The following is a 20,193-nucleotide window of genomic DNA, read 5'->3' as shown; positions in this document are numbered from 1 at the left end:
CAATCTTTTCTAATGTCTGAAAAATCATTTTCAAAAATGTATTTTAAATTTAATTTTGTCACAATCTTTTGTAATGCCTGAAAAAAAATTTCAAAAATCTTTTTAAATTTCATTTTCTTGCAATCATCTCTAACATAGTCAATGAAATGTAAAATATAGTTTGCAGATAGTTCACTTTTATCTGGAAGCTAATTCACGATGCCTGATACATCAGTATATAACTTCCCAAAAAAATTATGTTTTTGTCTTCTTTGACATATTCCTCTATATATTTCTACCTTTTCAACTAGGTTGGAACACAGACATAAACATACACGTAGATTTTGCAATAGTTCTTCATCAACTTCCTAATCCGAAGATAGTCAACTTCATAGTGAACCTGGTTGTGATTCCTAAGATCCATTGACTGTCAATTGTAATTCATTTCTGATACCTTATAATTAAGGCTAAACCAAAATATCTTAACAGAGTTGCTAAAGCGGAAAATGTAGGTCACAATAACCTGATTCTTTATAGTGTGTTTATTATATAAACAGCATGTAAAATGTATGCACAATTTTAGCCAGTTCTTGTGCTAGTTTCCTTAAATGGGAAATAAATGATCTCACATGAAATGGTTTTTGAATGCTATTGAATTTTTTTTCAATATGATTAGGGTACAAGTACTGCCCTAAGGCCTTATATATAAAAAAAGACAATACAATATCGATTTTCCTATTGTTTATTTTTCATTCCTAGACTGTGATATTCCCGAAGCACCCTCCTACGGTATTAACAACTGGTCTGTTTTGCTTGTATTTGTAATAAAGTTCTATATATATAATAAATGTTCTATAAAAAAGAATCTACATGTTCATGTTTATAAGAGTAATCAAGGGAGCCAAGATTCTGGCAGAAATCAAAAGAATGTAATCCTGGGACATTTTGATAAGGAGATGTGCATTGCATTTTCATTTGAGCTCAAAAAATGGAAATGGGATATCATGTCAAGAGAAGATCAACAAAAACAAGAAATGTTATTCTGGGGTCTAATTGAATTCTCTCAATATACAGAAATTAATAAAACAAAATTAGTATCAGTCATACGACATCCGTCCTCATTAACACTAAGTCAAAATTTGGTATGTTATTTGTCCATGAAGTCGAAGATCAAGTTCAAATGTCAACCACTCTAGTACGTGACGCCTCGCCTTAATGAAATATAGCCCCATACCAAATATCAGATGTCTAAGTAAAAAAACAAAAAATTATGGCCCAGACAAAATTTTTATGGTATTTGGCCAAACTTTTGTATGTCATTTGACATTGGAGTCAGAGGTCAAGGTAAAAGGTCATCCTTTCTAGAACATTAAACTCTACCTTAATGTGATTTACTTACACACTAAATATCAGATATCTGGGAAAAAAGACAAAAAACGTTAAGGACATGACAAAGTTTTGTATGGTATTTTGCCAAAATGTTTATGTTTTATGTTATTTGACCTTGAGGTTAGAGGTCAAGGTCAAAGGTCATCTACCCTAAAGCATTACTCTCTGGCTTGGTGTGATATACTTAAATGCCAAAGATCAGATATCAAAGTAAAAAGACCAAAATGTAATGGCACTGACAAAATTATGTATGGTATTATGCCAAAATTTGTATTTGATTTGACTTTGAGGTTAAAGGTCAAGGTCAATGGTCACCTACTCTGGTACGCAACACTCTGCCCTGAGAGAATATACCAACATACCAAATATTAGAAGTCTAGGTCAAAAGACAAAAAAATTATTAAAACCAATTTTAATGTATTTGGTGTGACTCGGTCGGGAATTGATCCCACGACCTCCAGCACTTTATGCGAGACCACCAAGACGGTTAACACAAGTATTGCAAACTCCTACAAACATACAATGAAGACATAACATTTAATGGTCGAAGCATGTAGTCAGTATTTTAGATAATCGATTATACATTAAAATTGGTAGTCACTATTTCTACACCAAGCACGCGGTAATAAACGAAATAGACTCATATACAAAATAATGTGTCCAAGTAGTGTGACATGCCTACCTGCGCAATGTTGCCTCTGTGAGTTAGCACAATCCGGCTCAGCCTGTCGGACTACTATAAAATAGGATCTATTCGATTGGTCACCCGTTCTCCTATTTAAGTAGCAGTCCGCATATGAATCATGCAGTGGGCGATTCATCGATGTCAAATATTTTATCCATGTTGACTTTAAATAAGTTGGATATATTGGAAAAACAATAAATAAAATGAAAAAATGAAAAAATATTTTCAGCGTTACCATAACAACGACGACTCCTTAGCAACTACCAATTTATGGCCTAATTATCACAAAACATTACAGTTTGAATGTAATTTTATATATCTAATGCTCAGACCCGTTTTGTCAGCACTATAAAGGAGATTTTATCCAAATGTATTAATATATTGGTGGAGCCTCTGAGCATGGTTACATCTTTTAATTTTTTATTTCATATACTCCAAAATTCCTGACAGCTGGAACTTGAGATCTGGCATGAAAATTATTAGCATGTGATGCTTTATCTCAATCTTCCATGGGAGAGCTAAAATATTGAAGCCATAATATCTCTATCAAGAATGTCATATTGATAGTGATACTGTCAGCTGATAGTACATTTATATTTTTAAGGAATTTTTACCTTTAATCTACTTTATAAACCCTTCTGGCATAATTTCTCATTCAAATATCATTGCAGTACTTTGCAAATTCCTTGATAACTGCTAATTTTAAGAAGCAGATACGAAATCTCCAAATTTCATTCCGTGGAAAATGTTTGTTTTCATATTTGGCGGCATTGCAGATGTTGTTCAAGAAGCAAAATATCTCGTAATTTAGAGTATTTAAATGCCTAAGTATTTCGAGAAGATTATTATGGTCATTCATGATCAGTTTTACAATTTTTTTTTAAGTTATCTCTATTGTATTATAAATTAAGGAGCTATTCATGAACATTTTAATTGCGGATAACTCCATACTTTAACTACTTTCGTTTTCGACATGACGTCATCCAAAAGCTATTTTTAGTTAAATCATTAAAGTATGGTGCGTTAAGGGAATCATTTAATTCAGAAAATTTTATTCTGAATCTTCTGGTATATCATGAGCCAGGATTTATTGTGTATTTATGAAGTTATACGCTCCCGAAGGGAGCGTTTATGGTTGTATTATCAACTTGGTTCTGTATACCTTACGACTGCCGGACATATCGCCCAATAGGCATATCAGACCACGACAATCAGTAAAATGCTTTAGGACAAATATACATTACAGAATTTGCCATATTTGAAGGTTATAAATATAAAATACCAAATCAGAGCTGACAAAACTTATGAAAGTTGTTTTTAGTTAATGTTTCTTCGGGAGCGTTAAAAGGTTTCACCTTAATATTATGTCCCCAAAAGGTATCGTGAGCCAGAGTATAAGAATATCGGGCCATATAAATACGGCTCAGCTGCACTCATGGCGTCTTATCGTTTCAAGCGTTTCATGAACTGACGTTACAAATCATAGCAAGGATATAACGCAAAAACCTAGGTACGATGCATTATGATACTGAACTTGAATATTTATTGATAGGGAAAAGCTAAAAGTAATTACAGAGTTTTAGTTTTAACTCCGTATGAAATTATTCAACGAAATATAGTACAAATATACGGAGAGCAATAGGAAAGATGCTATTTTCACTTAATTTCTAACTTAATGAAGTAACGCATATATTACTTAAGGAACGATATACCACCACATTGACTTTCTATAGACCGCCATATAAAGCATAGCAATTTTAATCGACATATGGCTCACGACGCATTTTGGGGCAATATCAACCAGTACATTTATCTAGTGAAATATTATTATGGAAAGCCAGCATCCATCTTATTTAATTATTAAGTTTACGCAAGTTGATATATGTTTATGTTAATTTTATCGCTACACGAGGAAACTGGATATTATCAACCATATGTACTAAACTATGATAATTTACAACTTGGCTAGAATTTATCACCGACTTAGCAAAGAAATATTACTATCAAATATAGCCAACACTTACCTAAAAACTAAGGTCTCACAAATCGCTCGCCAACATACACGACCACTCGCCCACCTGTGACAGTATGCATGGATGTGTAGCAAGACCTTCCCGCTGAAACATATCAAAAATAAAAATATGTAACCTATCTTTCGTTTTGCTCATCTGGACCCGAAATCACCCCCCCCCCCTTAAAGACTTTTCTTCTTCTTAACGCTTTCCATACTAACATTGTCAAGACCATTCGATTTTTGATGCGACGAAAAACGTTGCCGCCATTATTAAATTTTTAACATAGGAGTCAGATAGCAGTTTTTCTCTTATATCTCCAAAACCGTTAGGTTTAACCAAATTTTGACATGGGCAAAAGTGTTCAGCATGCTAAGAACTATCAGTGGTCAAATTGTGGTGAAAGTATGTTGACCCATGTTGAAGTTATTGCCCTTTTTAGACGTTTTTATGCTGCTTTCAAATATCTTCTCCTAAAAAACGTCCGTTCTGAATTCAATGAAAGTTGGTATGATTGTTTTTTAGGGTATCCTAAAAATGATTGTCTAGATTTTTGATCCGTGAAAAAAAAAACAAAGCAAAACAAAACCGCTATTACTAAAAAATAGAATATAGGCGTCAAAATAGTTTTTTTTGCAAATAACTAAAAACCGTTGAATTAAGCAAATTTCTGATGGAGGGTACTATTGTTCACCATCAAAGAAGATGGACTTATACCGAAATTTACAAAATGATTCGTCGCCCGTTGTAGAAGTTATGCTTTTGAAACAATGCCACAAAATTTAATGAAAGTTGACCTAGCTGTTTTTTTTTAGGATATTCTGCAAAGTTAAAATCCGTTGTTACTAAAAATACAACATAGGCGTCAAAATGCTTTTTTCCTCAACCATAGAAGAATAATGAAGATAAAAGCGACTTTTAAGATAAACATGATATTCTGAGTTAACTGGCAGTTTTGATTTTTAGGCCATTTTGTGATCATCTTCACCAGTTGCTCGGATTACTGAGATTTTTGTTTCTTCAGGAAACATTGTGTTCTAAGTTGAATGGTGAAGACAAAAATTTGTCTGGGCGGCCATTTTCCCGCTAATTTTTATACTTGCTTTGATTTCGACGATACTTAGTTTATTTAGTAAACATGGTCTCCCGAGTTGAATGGTGATGATGAAAATGTTGTTAGCCATGGTTTTACTTTATTACATGTTCTTTTGTTTTTTTTTTTCTGCAAATGTATACTTGACAATGCCCCCTCAGAACCGGTGGAACAACAAGACATAGGGGGACCCCTGCCCATTTTTATCGGAGGTTCTAAAACACTTTGAAGGTATTTCCAACATTTCACAGTAAAAAAGCACGATACCTTTACTTACTCAGGGCATGGTTTCCCAGGTGAGCAATTCAGGCTCTTTGAGAAGCTCATGTTATTTATTGATTTGTTTGTTTTGTTTTGTCCTAGTTAAAATTTGTTATACGGAGTTCTGAACTAATTATCCTATTATAACGAAAAAGTGAAATAATTCATTAAATAAAAATACATCGCAAACAAAATAATTCAATGTATAAAAAGACAAGGAAAGTAGACAAAATGCACACAAGATGCGTTACAAAAAAAACTTTAAAAGGGAGTATACTCTCGCTTATATGCGTTTCCGGTCCTTTTATTGGGTGAACTTTTTAGCATAAACATTTGAAAGTCTTATTGATGTTAGTGACCTAAAGATTTTAAGAAGTGGGTTTCTGTGCTATTATTTGCTAATGTTTGTTTTATTGTTGAATCAAATTAACAGAACTTTCCGGAAATCGGTTCCATCCCCGGAATCCCCTGAAAATATCTCTGCTTATCATTTGAGTTAATGTTAAATGAAACATCAAACCAGAGGCGGCAAAAACAAAAAAACAAAACGCAAAAAACAAAAAACAAAACAAAATACTTATTTACATGTTTTTAAAAGGCGTCATACACTATCGTTCATTTGTGGTTTTCAACCGACAGTCGATATACCAATAGGAAGAAACTGTAACAACAAAATTACCGACATTAATCCGATCCATAATCAAGTCAAGTCCAAAACAATTCTGGCGAAATAGATATTGCACCACCGGAGCAGCTGGTTCCGCAACGGCTCTGGCTTGGTACAAACATTTCTAAAGAAATGGTAGATTAAATATAGGTTTTACAGCGCGCTAAACCTCGCTCTTCCATTGCGGCGCGAATTTACCGGCGTTGAATTTGTTTTAGCATTTGCATGTTATTGCGTCTTAACTGGTTAATCAGCGATCCCATGGGCACAAAGAACAATTTAAAAAAAAAAACAAAACAAAACAAAACAAAAAAACAAAACAAAAAAACAATCATTACTCATTATTTTAGAAGAAACTGAGTATTCAGCAAGGACTGATATCTAAATCTAAACTATTTGATCACCGATAGATCTTATCATGCTGAACACTTTTGCCCATGTCAAAATTTGGTTAAGCCTAACGGTTTTGGAGATACTGCTGTCTGACTACTATGTTATAAATTAAATAATGGCGGCAACGTTTTTCGTCGCATCTAAAATCGAAAAAATCATTTTGTGAAGGATACCCTAAGGAACAATCATGCTATGATTCATCCAAATCCATTCAGTAGTTGAAGATGTTTGAAAAATTGTTAATGACGACGATAGACAAACACTACGTATGCCTAGTGGTGGCAATAGCTCACATGGCCTGCGACCAGGTGTGCTAAAAACAAAGAATTCTAGAGGACAGTCTACACAAATTACAACTAGGAATCTTTTAATGAAATTCGCAACTGGTACAGAGGGAAAAATCTGGTTTCAAAGTTTTTATTGAATAAATGATACAATATCCTATATAATGCAAATCTCGGTATGATGTACACATGCTTAGAAATCAAATGATTTACATCGGTGAGCTGTTTTACGGGGTCAAACGACAGACTGAGTCTAATTTTTGTTCCTAAGATCACAATCGGCTTTACATATATTATTTTCATTAATTGTTTAGAGTTCCATTGCATCCACGTATAGTAGTCCAAACTTATCATATAACACAACAATAAACAAATGACAGCAATCCGAAATCGTTTTCAGTCAAGCAATGAATGAGATTTCAATGATTTTCTTTCTCAGAAAATATCTACCAATATTGAATTAAAACCGATAAAAAAATCAATTGAATAGTTCTGATTTTTCTTTAAGAAACACATTGATAAATATGACATGCAACATATACAGTATTTACAAAAAATGCAATCAGTTTGTTTCTAAAACTTTCGTCAAAATTACGAATTTTTGTGTATACGACATTCGTATCAGAAGGAGAATGGACAGTTCACTGATCCTGGATTTCAATAATGAACATTATGCTGAATGGTGGAGAGACCATCTAAATATGTGTTTATAAAGAAACAATTAAAAACAGAAATTAAATTAAAACAACAATTTAGTAACGTCTGTCTCTTCGTCCACTCGGATAGTCATTATAAGCTCTGTTTTCATGTGCACCACCTCCTCTGTATGGGGGTCTGTTATGGTGAGGTCCGTGGTAACCTGGATGATCATAGTCCCTATGGCCGGGTGGCGGTCTATGGTCGTAAGCTCTTATAGCATCGTAAGATCTGTCGTCCATTACTGGTTTATCGTAATCGTCGTTATAATCGTCGTCTTTCTTTTTGTCTCTAACACAAGCCACACAGGCAAAAATTACCAAAATAATCTGCAAAATGTAAGACGGGGTTAATTGATTCTTTTTTAACCATCTAAACTTTCACGCAGTTAACTTGATTTTTCAAATTTGTCACAGACTTGCGTCCACTATCAATATACTGCTTCATTGAAAAAAAAATCGAAATGGTTTTTCTTGATTAAAAAATCATCTTTTTGACAAGCAGTTAAAGAACTTTATTTTATTAATCAAAATGTTTAGTTTGTTTGCAAAAACGGAAATATGTGCAATGCTGTAATTTTGAAATGCACACTGTGTATTGGAATTGTAATTAAGGGAACAAAGATTCGATTAATACTCAAAAGAATACATTCCAAGGATCTCCAGACAAAGAAAATAGACACACACTACAAAGAATATGAAATTACCAAAGCAAATAAACAAAAAAACCCCGAAAAAACAAATAACAACACACCGCTGGGTGCAGAAACCTGATGAGACTTGGAGGAAGCAGTAACTAGCATACCGTGATTTAAATTAAAATATCGTAGTAACTTCTTGCACTCGTAATTGCAGTATTTCACATTCGCATACAATTTGCATAATTATATACCACTACTCCACATTAAGCTGTTGATCAGTGCCGTGTTTACCTTCGTAGCGTCATATTTCTAGCTTCATACGAGATCAAATATACCTTAAATACCATACACATGTGTTCTACGTATGTTTTTGCTACTATGAGAACAGGAAGTTAAATTTAAAAGATGAAATGATTGGTTAGCATTGAACATTACCCATTTTTTGATTCAGACACAAGGGCTCATTACAGTTAACGTCTGTACGAGTTCTAGTCCCGCAGAGGGAACGACCAAAAATTTGCTTCGCAAATTTGACAGTTCTAAATTTCTAACGATGTTAGAACTGTCTAAATATATAGAAGGGTCTGAAGAATTCCCAATAATGTTAGGACAAGTTCCGCGGAGGGAACAAGCCACCCAAAATCTAAAAATTCAAGAGAAACTTGTGGAATGAAAAAAATACCCGCACTTCCTGGTAACCATTTGCTTCGTTTGAAAAACATCGGGTAATCACGGTTACGAAAGAGTAGACATATCAAGCGAACCAAGATTCTCGCCGAATGTCACCCAATGTTACAGCATATCGCAATCGTGCCATTTCGGATGTATATTTTGGAAAGCATGCCAAAATCAGAAGAATGGAATATTTGACAATTAGCGACTTCTAAGTCAGTCTTTGATTTGTTAATGTAATCATTATTTTTGGTTAACGTATCCATAGTCACCTTGAATATTCTCTAACTTATCGGTAATTAAAATAATTACATGTAGTTTCGACCGCGCCATTAACAAACGCCGGCGTTGTTTTTTATTTTTTATTTTGTGAGTATTACAGATAGTTCCTGCTTGACACTACCTGCAAGTATGATCAGGGCAATTGGTCTTGTAGAAAATATCAGGACTTGTTACTCACCTCAATCACAAGGACACCCGCGCTTGTTCCTATAAACGGTTCTAGATTATCATTCAAAAAATCTTTGATTTTTGAATAGCACCCCTGAAAATAATTTAAAAAACATCAAAAGTTTAACATCTATAATTTTTTTTAAAGTGCACTTTCATTCTATTGCTCACTTTTAAAAGAAAGTAAATGAGAATAGGAATTAACATGTTATTTGTGCACCATGTAACTTATCGAAAGAAGTTTGTTTGTTTGTTTGTTGGGGTTTAACGTCCGAGCAGCAATATTGCAGCTATATTCAGACGATGAACATGAAATTGATGATAAAATGAACATGAAATGATGAATTGAAAAAGGGATGGGACACAAGGACAATGGGGTCGACAAATTTTGATTGTCACTGGAAATAGGGAGAGGTGGGTAGGGTCGGGCAATTTAGCCTCATGTGGCGGAGCCCTATGGTTCCTACTCCTATCGAATACCACAGCAGGGTTCTATAACGTGCGAGAAACGTGGCATCTTTCCCAACATGGTGCACCACTATGATTTGCGGTCAGGTTTTCCGTATTATAGCCTGACAACCCCAGCATGTAACATGCCAGGGGTATCCCATTCCACCACCCGGAGCACACATCCCAATCAAGCACTTCAAGCGAGTTTTTAACACATCTAAAAATAGCTAATTCCATAATATTCCTAAGCTTTGTCAACAAATTCATAAAGATTACCATCACTACAGTTTAATGCAGGGAGAGATTTATATATAAAGGTGGTATGTAAGGCCAGTTTCAAAATGTACCTTGTCGAAGTAGGAGTTGTTTCCGTTAGGATTTTCATAGCACTCTTCATCTTGGGGCTTTTTACAGCATATGGCAGGAATATTCTTTATTTTTATTGTGCTGTCATTTGCTATATACGTTTTCGTCCATTTTGTCGACGTATTGAAGTCTGTATAGTGTTCAACGCCACAACAATCAAACTACAACAAATATAGAAGTGAACAAAATATAAACGATTTTTTCCCATTTAAAAATCACCTACGTCGCAGAAAATTAATGTCAACCAACTTGTTTCAAATCCTTTATTTTAAAAATTCTTAGACGGAATAACTTTCTTTATTAAGTGGTGAGGTGTTATTGACATTAATGATTTTTTACATTCAAAATCTATGAAGTTCTTGAAAAAATATAATTTCTGTTATTTTCAAATAAATTAATTTGAGAGAAATACTGTAATCTGATTGATAAAATAATTCTGTTATATCTCAATGGATAAAAAAATATTGAAATTAAAATTAAATTTATAAGAATTGGCAATAATAAAAATTTTATCTATTGAAAAATAACAAATTTTCCATGTGCATATTGTTTATTGCGCGATGTGCGAATTATTGCCAATTCTTAAATAAATAAGTAAACAAATAAAAAATGGACAGTAAAATTTTATCATACATTTAAAATATTTCTTCACGTCAGTTTAATGATGAGGATGGTTATCATACATGTGCAGTATTGAAAAATCGGCATACGCAAAATAATCGAACCGGATCTTTTACGAAATTAAAAAAAAACATTGTGAATTCTAAGTAAACACAAAACAGATAATTTCCGAAAAACCTGCAATCTGAATATAATTACCTTAAACTTTGTTACATTTATAAAATTTTGGTATACCATTTCCGAAGTTTTAGTTACAACTTCCGATTATTCAAACGTAAAACCGAGACAATCATTTTTACCGTCCAGAGATTTAAAAAAGGGATTCCATGCTACTATTTGCTCTTTTTTGCCAATATTCTGTGCATAATTAAAAACTTTTCCAACAAAAGGGGGTTGCAACCCCCAGGATCCTATCCTTCTTCTTGATCCGCCATTGCTATGTATTATCCCTAACGGAAGTTCTACGGTTTAAATGCGTTTTTTGTTCTCTCTAAATTTATTGACATTTCCGAAAAAAAGAAGTGGGCCCCATAAGTAAAAATTTAATGAAAAGTTTGATAAATTTATATTATAATATGAATATTCCGTCATGAAATGATCAACTTTTAAACGGTTGTCTGCCTTGTCGGGTGAAAGTGGTACGATTAATTGAAAAACGAATATAACAAAGCCAATTTTGACTAATTTATTGCCGAGACTCTGACATTAAATCCGTACAATAGATTGATTGATGGATTGTTGGGGTTTAACGCCCGAGCAGCAATGTCTCAGCCATATCCAGGCGATGAACATGAAATGGATGATAATAATGGGATAGGGCACTAGGACAATAGGGTCGACGGATTTCAATTACCACTGGAAATAGGGAGAGGTGGGTAGGATCGGGCAATTTAGCCTACTCCGATAGAACACAACAGCTGTGTTCTTTAACGGGCAAGGAACGTGGCATCATTCCAACACGTTGCACCACTATGGTTCTTCGACTTATCTAAGATCACAAGATTACTAACCGTCGACATGATAAAATTAAGTCCAAGTGTAACACCATCAGTACCATTGATACCTGTATATTGTTTTAAGGTTTCACGAAACGGGTTCTTTAGCCATTCATCTACCTATAAATGGAAAAGTTTATTATTTAAGTAAAAATAAATTAAAAACCAATTAAGTAGCATTCCAGCTAAGAATCATGCAAAATGTGATACATGGTTGGAAAGCCTACATATTGTTATTTTTGATATTTTGTTTAAAATGCTTCAGTAAACAGAAATTAACATTTGGTTTTTCGTATAACCCGGGCTCATAGTAGATAAAAATTGTATAGAATGCACTGTAGAATTCAAAATTAAGGGGGATCACTCAAATACAATAGAATCTATTGGATTTTTATGTTGATTATCTTTAAACAGCAGGTAGATTTGAATGAATAATTACACATTTCATAACATAGACCAATAAAACAACTTAATTACAAAAATAAAAATATGTAGCCTTTTTGGGGTGTATCACATTTTTCAGATTTTGCATGATTCTTACAAAGACAGCTACTTAAATACGGGAAATGCTATTCTTGATATATTTAAACCAGAAAGTTGAACTGAGAATGATATAAGAAACTAAGAATTGTTTTTGTTTGTTTGTTTTTTTTTAATATGCACTTGAGAACATTTGTATCCTGTACATGCAAACCAATTAGTAAAATATTAATTCACTCCTATAACCAATATTACAAGCTTATTTCTTTTCTATATTGGCAATGTGATTTGTCCGTATACAGTCATCTTTGGTCAAGGATAATGTTCTGTATTGGCCCAAGACAACACAGAGGCACAAATATGACATCCCAGAGCACATATCCTCCTGACTTTAATGAAAACTGCATATTCTGTAACATGTCGTTCTTGATTTGGATTGATTTTAGTGGGAGATTAAAGTGTAGTTTTCTGAAAAGTAGTTCTAAATACAGAAACGACTATTGTCACATAAAAATATAGCATCTATAGGCAAAAAAATCATCTGATCTATGGGTTCTTCTACACAATAAATCAAATTACTATGGGCAGCGTCTAAATTTTATATGGACTGGTACTCAAACTAACAAACACACCACCTCTCTCGTCATATTTACCTGTAAACTGGACTTGACTTTTTATTAGCAACTCGGCGGGCGTTTCTAGAAAAGCAGAGTACGCTTACCCTACCGGTGCACCTGGTCCATGCTCCCAGTTTTTAGTGGAGTCCGAGTTGCTCATTTGTTTTTGTTACTTTGTATGTATGATTTTAGTTAAATTATGTTCTTTGTTGGGTATGTCTGTTTTCCATGTCGCGGGTCTTTGTCCCTGGATTACATTCTTTTGATTACCGCTACAATCTTGGTTCCCTTAATTACTCTAATATACGTTTAATATAGAATAAAACAGACTAAAGTATACAAATACTTTTTTTTCGACGTTGACAGTAATCAATGAAGCATGATGCTCAATTTGACAAATACAAACGGCATTAGATTGATTATAAATCCAAAGTTGAACTACAAGTATCTTCTACAATATTCAGAAATTCTAAAATGGGTATTGGATGTTGTAAAGGTTTTTCAGGTTTAACTTGGTTGAGCTATAATAGTAAAACCTACCTTTTTCTGGGCAACAAATAATACAACAACAAAAGCGACCTCAGCTATCACCAATATGGTCAAAATAACAATATACTGAAATAAAAAATATAAGGTTTAAAGCATCTTCTTAATACCTGAACTCGTTTTATATTATAATTGCTAATTAACCTTTGCAAAAAAAATAATAATAAATAAATAAAACTTCGAAATAACAGTACTCGTTTTGAAAAAAAAGGATATTGATAAGATTTTGATGTAACTTGGTGTACAAGCTTTGCAACTAATAATTCAGCGTGGACTCTTATTACCATCATTTTGTACATTTTATTGAAACAATATTGCCCATTGTATGAAAATTTGAAAATTGTCAAAATGTCAATGTGATGCTTTCTATATTGTTTGTAGTTGAACCAACTTTGCTACTGAAAATCTTTAGTGTCTTCTCCAGATGGTCATTTTTTAAACAGATTTGCAAGACTATTGAAAAGTGTTTCATACTTGCTCACGAACGCGTTGTTAAATAGTATACTTATCTACTAGATTTTATATCTCTTATATTGAACATTTTTTTTTCATTTAAGTAGCACTCCAGATAAGAATCATGCAAAATGTGATTCATAGGTGAAAAGCCTACATATTTTTATTTTTGACATTTTGTTTAAAATATTATAGAAAACAGAAATTAAGATGTGGCTTTTCTTATGGCTCGCTCTAATGCGATAAAAATTATATAGAATGCACTGTAGATTTCAAAATTTAGGGATATAACTCTGTAAATGACACTAAAATATAATAGAAACTGTGTGATTTTCAATGTTGATTATTTCCTAAGAGCAGGCAGATTTTAATGAATAATTATACATTTCATCATTTAGACGTATACAGCAACTTAATAACAAAAAGAAAAATATGTAGTCTTTTTTAAAGTGTATCATATTTACAGAACTTTTTATTACTGGTTATACTTATTGATTATTCGAATTAATACCTTTATTCTTGTAATGACTACGTGATTAATACCGAACATATAAAACAGTGTTAGTTTTACACATACCAGAATAAGCATAGGCCTGACAGTGCAACAAGCACCAACACACCCAAGAATGCCAATGACGAAAAAGAATGATCCAATCACAATGAAACTCAACGTGGCATTACTAAGCAAATCTCCTATATCGAAATTAGAAATGTCAACATCTCCGTGCTTTCTCAATACTTCTTGGAATTCAGAGTATATATCTCCTAGATATTGGTTCATAAGTTCTGTGCCCCATCTTACTATACCGCCTATTATCAACATAGCAAGACCAATAACCTGTAAATATAGTCAAGTGGAAACATTAGAATTAGACAATTTTTTTTCCTAAAGCGGAAAAGGTTACTTTCACATACAGTGGCGAATGCTAAAAGATGGTTTCGAAAGTTGGACTCCGCCCCCTTCAAATAGTAGTCTAAAACACACTATTTGTTTTTAGATCGAACCACCATCTTTATAAAGTTATGAATCCGCCCTGACCGCTTAACACGTACATGAAACTCAAGTGTCTGACATGGCTTTGAAAAGTTCGAACTTTGCCGTTGACCTATTTTCCAGAAAGGATTATCCGGTCATACACAAATCAAGAAATGATGTGCACAGTGCATAAAAATAATATAAAAAAAAATCCGACTGTTTATGTAGTTTTCCTGTACAGCTATTGCTCCTCTAAGTTTTGTTTCGTAAATTTATATTAGTATAATTATGCAGAGGTATGGAATTAGTCGACAGGATTACCTCAGAACAATTTTCGTAAACATTTCTTGCAATGCCAAGTTAGAACAGGCTGTGTTTATAATCAAGCCCTACTTTTAATCAGTTTATTTCAGTTACTTTATTCTTATTCTGATTAGTTTATTAACCTTGTCAATTAAAAGTTGTTTTCAGAACACATCCAAAAATACTGCTTTTTATAACCTTGCTCGAGGTCCTATCCAACCAATGGTGAGCGAGAATAACAGGTTGAATCCTATACCTATGATTAATTTTTTTTATCTTTGAAACGGTGCTTAAGTAATAGAGAACTGTGTTCCTATGTCCACGTCGCGTTCTATAAAGAGGTATGAAGACATCAGTGCGCTCATAACGTCGTACAAATGAAAATTATAGATTGGTTTAGGCTTGAAAAACATTTGAACCCCCGTTCCAAAGTTCAAAAGGATATAACTACCACAAAATTCAGTGATTCTATAAGATTAAAGGGCAATAACTCTTATGAAAATGCATAACATTCAGCATACTCTTTTGAACTAGTCCAAGCTATTGGTGGTTACAATCTTCAGTATAGATCTTAATTACGAAAATTTATTAAGATACGTACATGTTATACGCATGCCCGATTTATTTTCTTGGAAGAAATGTAGAAACTAAGTAAAATTTTACTGCGTCGGCTATCTTTTTTTAAAAGATAGTACTTGTTTCAAACTGTTGGTGGTAACAAATTTAAGCATAAATCTTAGGAAAATTTGGAAAGATATGAAAACCGAAAGCGCTAGCATTGTTTGACAGATGTCCGGCATTTCTATGTCCCCGCTCCGCTTTTCGGCGTGGGACAAACATTACAAGAGATTTCACAGAAGCACTCCGTTTCATAATGTTATGAATAATCTATACATTGACCTAGTAAAATTTATTGAACGGTATAGACTAAGGGTGAAAACGTTTCAAACATAAAAAATGACAATAAATTCTTACTTCACCAGGAAGTACCTACCGAAAACAATATATTGATAAGAACGAGTACAAGTCGGGAACATGATTTACAGGCACCCATGATTCAAACTGTTAGGTACTGTCTTCCTGAAATAGACAGAATTATGAACACTGACACAAAGTTTAATCAGTATATGGCATGGAGAATCTATGATTGATTGATTGATTGATTGTTGGGGTTTAATGCACGAGCAGCATATTTTAGCTATATTCAGGCGATGAATATGAAATGGATGATATTACGAACATGAAATGATAATGAAATGAAAAATGGGATGGGACACAAGGACAACAGACTTGACAAATTTTGATTGCCACTGGAAATAGAGAGGTGGGCAGGATTGAAATAGGCAAAACCGAATCAACTAAAATGATTTTTTTTTATATAATTAGAAATAGAGTTATCAGTTCATGTTTCTGTCTTTTCGTTTGTTTGTTTATTTGTTTATTTTTTTTTTTTGGGGGGGGGCGGGTGATATGAAGGACAGAATAAAAGGATTTTACTTTGCATAGAAAGAGAAACAGTAATATTTCAGTACATGTAAACATTTTGTAAATGTACACCATATTGCCCATCTATAAAACAGCAAAATAAACACTTAAACATGACAAAATGCTACCTGAAGGTACATTTTTTTTTGCCTTTTGTAGGGACCGGTGTATATTATAAAGGCCCTGTTTTTACGCTAGCTGAACAGAACCCACTTGAAATGGCTTAGGTTGACAATATAAATGATCTCACAAGAAGTTTCTTTATATAGATCTACCGATTAACGACGAAGACCAAAACCTTGTAGGTGCTAAAACATTAACGCTGTAAACCTCGGTCATACACTCCTAGTTATAAACACATTGGACATACCTTCCTCGTTCTGAAAATATGATACTGAGACGTTGGTTTCGCTTCAAATATATGTATAACCACAATGAAGAGTGAATCACTACCCGATTTTATCAGTTTATTCCTATCATACATTTATTTACATATGGTGATTTCGACATTTTGTAAATTTATTAGCACGTCTGTTGGCGAGATTCATAGTACTTAGTACAGATTAGAACAATGTCATTCCGCGATTAAGAATGTCATCTTAATTTTACTTTGATGTTTATCTTTGAAAAAAAATGTTCAATATAATCTTTCAACACAGAAGGCTTACAAGATAAGTAATCTCGTGCATGCACAAAATTAAAAAAAAAAGTATTGATGACAACATATCGGTTAGAATTACGTTGTAAGAGTATACACAGTAGAGTTAAAGCCTGAAACATGTACAAAATCAAGACGTGTCAAAATGTATCTTTACCTGCTAAATTTTTTCAACAGTTTTTTAGAACTGAAATCGAACTGCATTAAAATACATGACCAAGAGAACTTCCTTATTCTGTACTTATCTACAAGTCGAAGAAAATAACAATGACGAGCGTTTACCATTGGTTCAGATAGATATAAGAGAAGGGGTAAACAAGGTATTGGCAAACTTACAAATTATTCACTGAAATTTAGACATGACAAATGCAGGATCATATCGGAAATTTAATCGATTTAGAGTCAAGTTAAATCTCCTAGTAGTGATAAATATTTCGAGGTTCTGGTGTTGCATCTAATATTTTTTTTTTATTTTCTACAATGTTACTGGGTCCTCATTTGTTTCGGATATTAATTTGTTTTTGTTTTCCCATTAATAATACAGCAGTAAATAATTAATTTGTTAATTTAATCACGAAACTATTAAACACAGTTAAAATCGAAGTTTAACTTATAATTCAATGTGTTCTAAATCTCTTAAAATATTTTAAATTTCTGAACAGTGAAAACAATTTCAAACTTTTGGCATAAGTCAAAGAGTATCAACTTCACATTCCGTATTTGAGAAAAGCACTTCCCATGTACATATATACATGTATTAGAATTGATGCATCACACTCGATTTTTATTGAGAGAAAAATACAATGCGGAAACTCACGGACGGTCACGCTCTCGCTACCACGTATGCAAGTAGAAACAAGAGCAGGAGCGCGACCCTCCTAGGTTTTCCAGCGATTTGACATAGGGGATTCATAACCTAAAGGAAATATTTGACTTGTGTTTCAAATTATCGAAGTCGGCGTAAATTAATTTATATCGTTACTGTTTATAACAACAATGTAACTATGGAAAGCTTTGAAACCTATCGATGATTTTAAAAGTACTTGAGAAAAGTACTTCCCATGTTTTTCAGTGATTTATGAACACTTTTTATCTTTTAAAAGTAAAATCTGTATACGTTGTTATATTTTGCCCCAAGAAGTTTATTTTGAAAAAAAGACACGAATATTCCTTCAAGCAATCATGTTCCATCGATGTCAATTTCAAGTTTTTTTCTTTGATGTGTACACGTCATGTCAGATTATGCAACGCACAGAATATAAACTGGTCATTTTTCATTGTTTTGTTGAATTTCGGGACGCACTTGACACCTTTACAACACTATTAAAATGTTACAATAATGCGTATAGTGTTATATTGGCTTCAACGCTAGATGTAAAACAATCAACGTGTCGTTGAATATTTGCAAATTTGCTAATTGGCAATACTAATTGTAAAAGTAGAAGTACATACCTAAAATGTAGAATTTTTAATCCATGTTGATTTCATGAACAACTATTTAACATGGTTGACAAAGATATTTTATCATTTATAGATAAAAACAGAGTAACGCCCAGGGGACACTACTGCGTATGATAATTTTACAGGTAAAAATAAGGTATTTGTAAGCAAACTTCCCTCTCTGTTTTATGGCTTTGTAGATAAAAAATGTCAATGTATACTTATGTGATAGGTTGTTTGTTGGGGTTTAACGTCCGAGCAGCAATATTTCAGCGATATTCAGACGATGAACATGAAATTGATGATAAAATGAACATGCAATGATGATGAAATGAAAAAGGGATGGGACACAAGGACAAAAGGGTCGATAGATTTTGATTGCCACTGGAAATAGGGAGAGGTGGGTAGGGTCGGGCAATTTAGCCTCCTGTGGCGGAGCCCTATGGTTCCTACTCCGGGAGAATACCACAGTAGGGTTCTGTAACGTGCGAGGAACGTGGCATCTTTTCTCACACGGTGCACCACTATGATTTGCGGTTAGGTTTTCCGTATTATAGCCTGACAACCCCAGCATATAACACGCCAGGGGTACCCCATTCCACCACCTGGGGCACACATCCCAGTTGCTCTGTGGGCAGAGCGTCCTAGCCCCCGGCTAGGTTTCTGAGCACTATTTAGTCGCCTTTTACGACAAGCTTAGCGATGCTGCATGCCTATTCTTTTAACACCCGGACCTGCACGGGGCCTTATGTGATAGGACATGTGAGCTGGTTACTTTCTAGTTGAAAGGGTGATATATTTAAAACTGTACACCAACTCATTTTTGTTACAGGGTATCAATTCAATTCGCCGTTATTCTGTCGCTACTTTAAAAGAAATGAGACACCTCGGTAAACGTCGGAAAATTGACCGGAAGTTTTTATTATGGGTCGGATACCTTAACTAACATCTATTCTGCAATAAAGGGACTTTTCGCTAAATTCAACGGTTTTTGGAAATATATGCAAAAAAAAATGTTGTCTGACCCCTATGTTCAATTTTTAGTAACGGCGGTCTGTTTTTTAACTGATCAAAAATCCAAACGGCCATTTTGTTATTGATACCCTAAAAACAAATATACCAACTTTCATTGAATTCTGTATAGTAGTTTCTGAAAAAAAGATTTTTGAAAGTAACAGCAAAAAACGTCCAAAAAGGGCAATTATTCCAACACGGATAACAGATGTTCACCAAAATTTGACCATAGATAAATCTCATCATGCTGAATACTTTTATCCATGTCAAAATTTGGTTAAACCTAGCGTTTTTGAGATACATGTAAAAATCTGCTGTCTGACCATATGTCCTATTTTAGTAACGACGGTCATGATTTTTAACAGATCAAAAATCCAAACGGTCATTTTGTGCAGGATAGTATAAGGAACAATCATCTAAAGTTTCTTCCAAATCCATTTTTGTGGTTTCATAGGAGAAAATGTTTTAAGAAATTGTTAACGACGACAACGATGGGCGCCAAGTGAAGGCAATAGCTCACCAGGCCAACGGCCAGGTAAGCTAAAACGCTTCAAACGCTGACTAAGGC

The 20,193-nt window shown here is 33.6% G+C and overlaps 1 protein-coding gene across 4 annotated transcripts; it reads right to left on the bottom strand.

Moving 5' to 3' along the window:
- Positions 1–6,880: 6,880 nt before the first annotated feature.
- LOC148616633 (tetraspanin-9-like) lies at positions 6,881–18,771 on the bottom strand. Of its 4 annotated transcripts, XM_088583819.1 has the most exons (9): positions 18,624–18,747; positions 17,329–17,416; positions 16,023–16,108; positions 14,327–14,587; positions 13,291–13,365; positions 11,669–11,773; positions 10,019–10,198; positions 9,232–9,315; positions 6,881–7,788 (listed from the first exon to the last, which is right to left on the bottom strand). In XM_088583819.1, exons 3-9 carry the CDS (start codon positions 16,080–16,082, stop codon positions 7,516–7,518), a joined length of 1,038 nt encoding a protein of 345 aa, XP_088439945.1. In that variant the 5' UTR covers positions 16,083–16,108; positions 17,329–17,416; positions 18,624–18,747; the 3' UTR covers positions 6,881–7,515. The 4 variants fall into 4 exon arrangements, with proteins under 4 accessions (XP_088439945.1, XP_088439944.1, XP_088439946.1 ...); XM_088583818.1 differs by lacking the exon at positions 17,329–17,416 and having other exon boundaries at positions 18,624–18,771; XM_088583820.1 differs by lacking the exons at positions 17,329–17,416; positions 18,624–18,747 and adding an exon at positions 16,884–16,905.
- Between the last annotated feature and the right edge of the window lie 1,422 nt (positions 18,772–20,193).

The sequence above is a fragment of the Perna viridis genome, chromosome 5, assembly GCF_037379345.1.
Source record: "Perna viridis isolate PV_CMFRI_1.1 ecotype Kerala chromosome 5, ASM3737934v1, whole genome shotgun sequence".
NCBI classification, from domain to species: Eukaryota; Metazoa; Mollusca; class Bivalvia; order Mytilida; family Mytilidae; genus Perna; species Perna viridis.
This window is presented reverse-complemented; position numbering and strand designations above follow the sequence as displayed.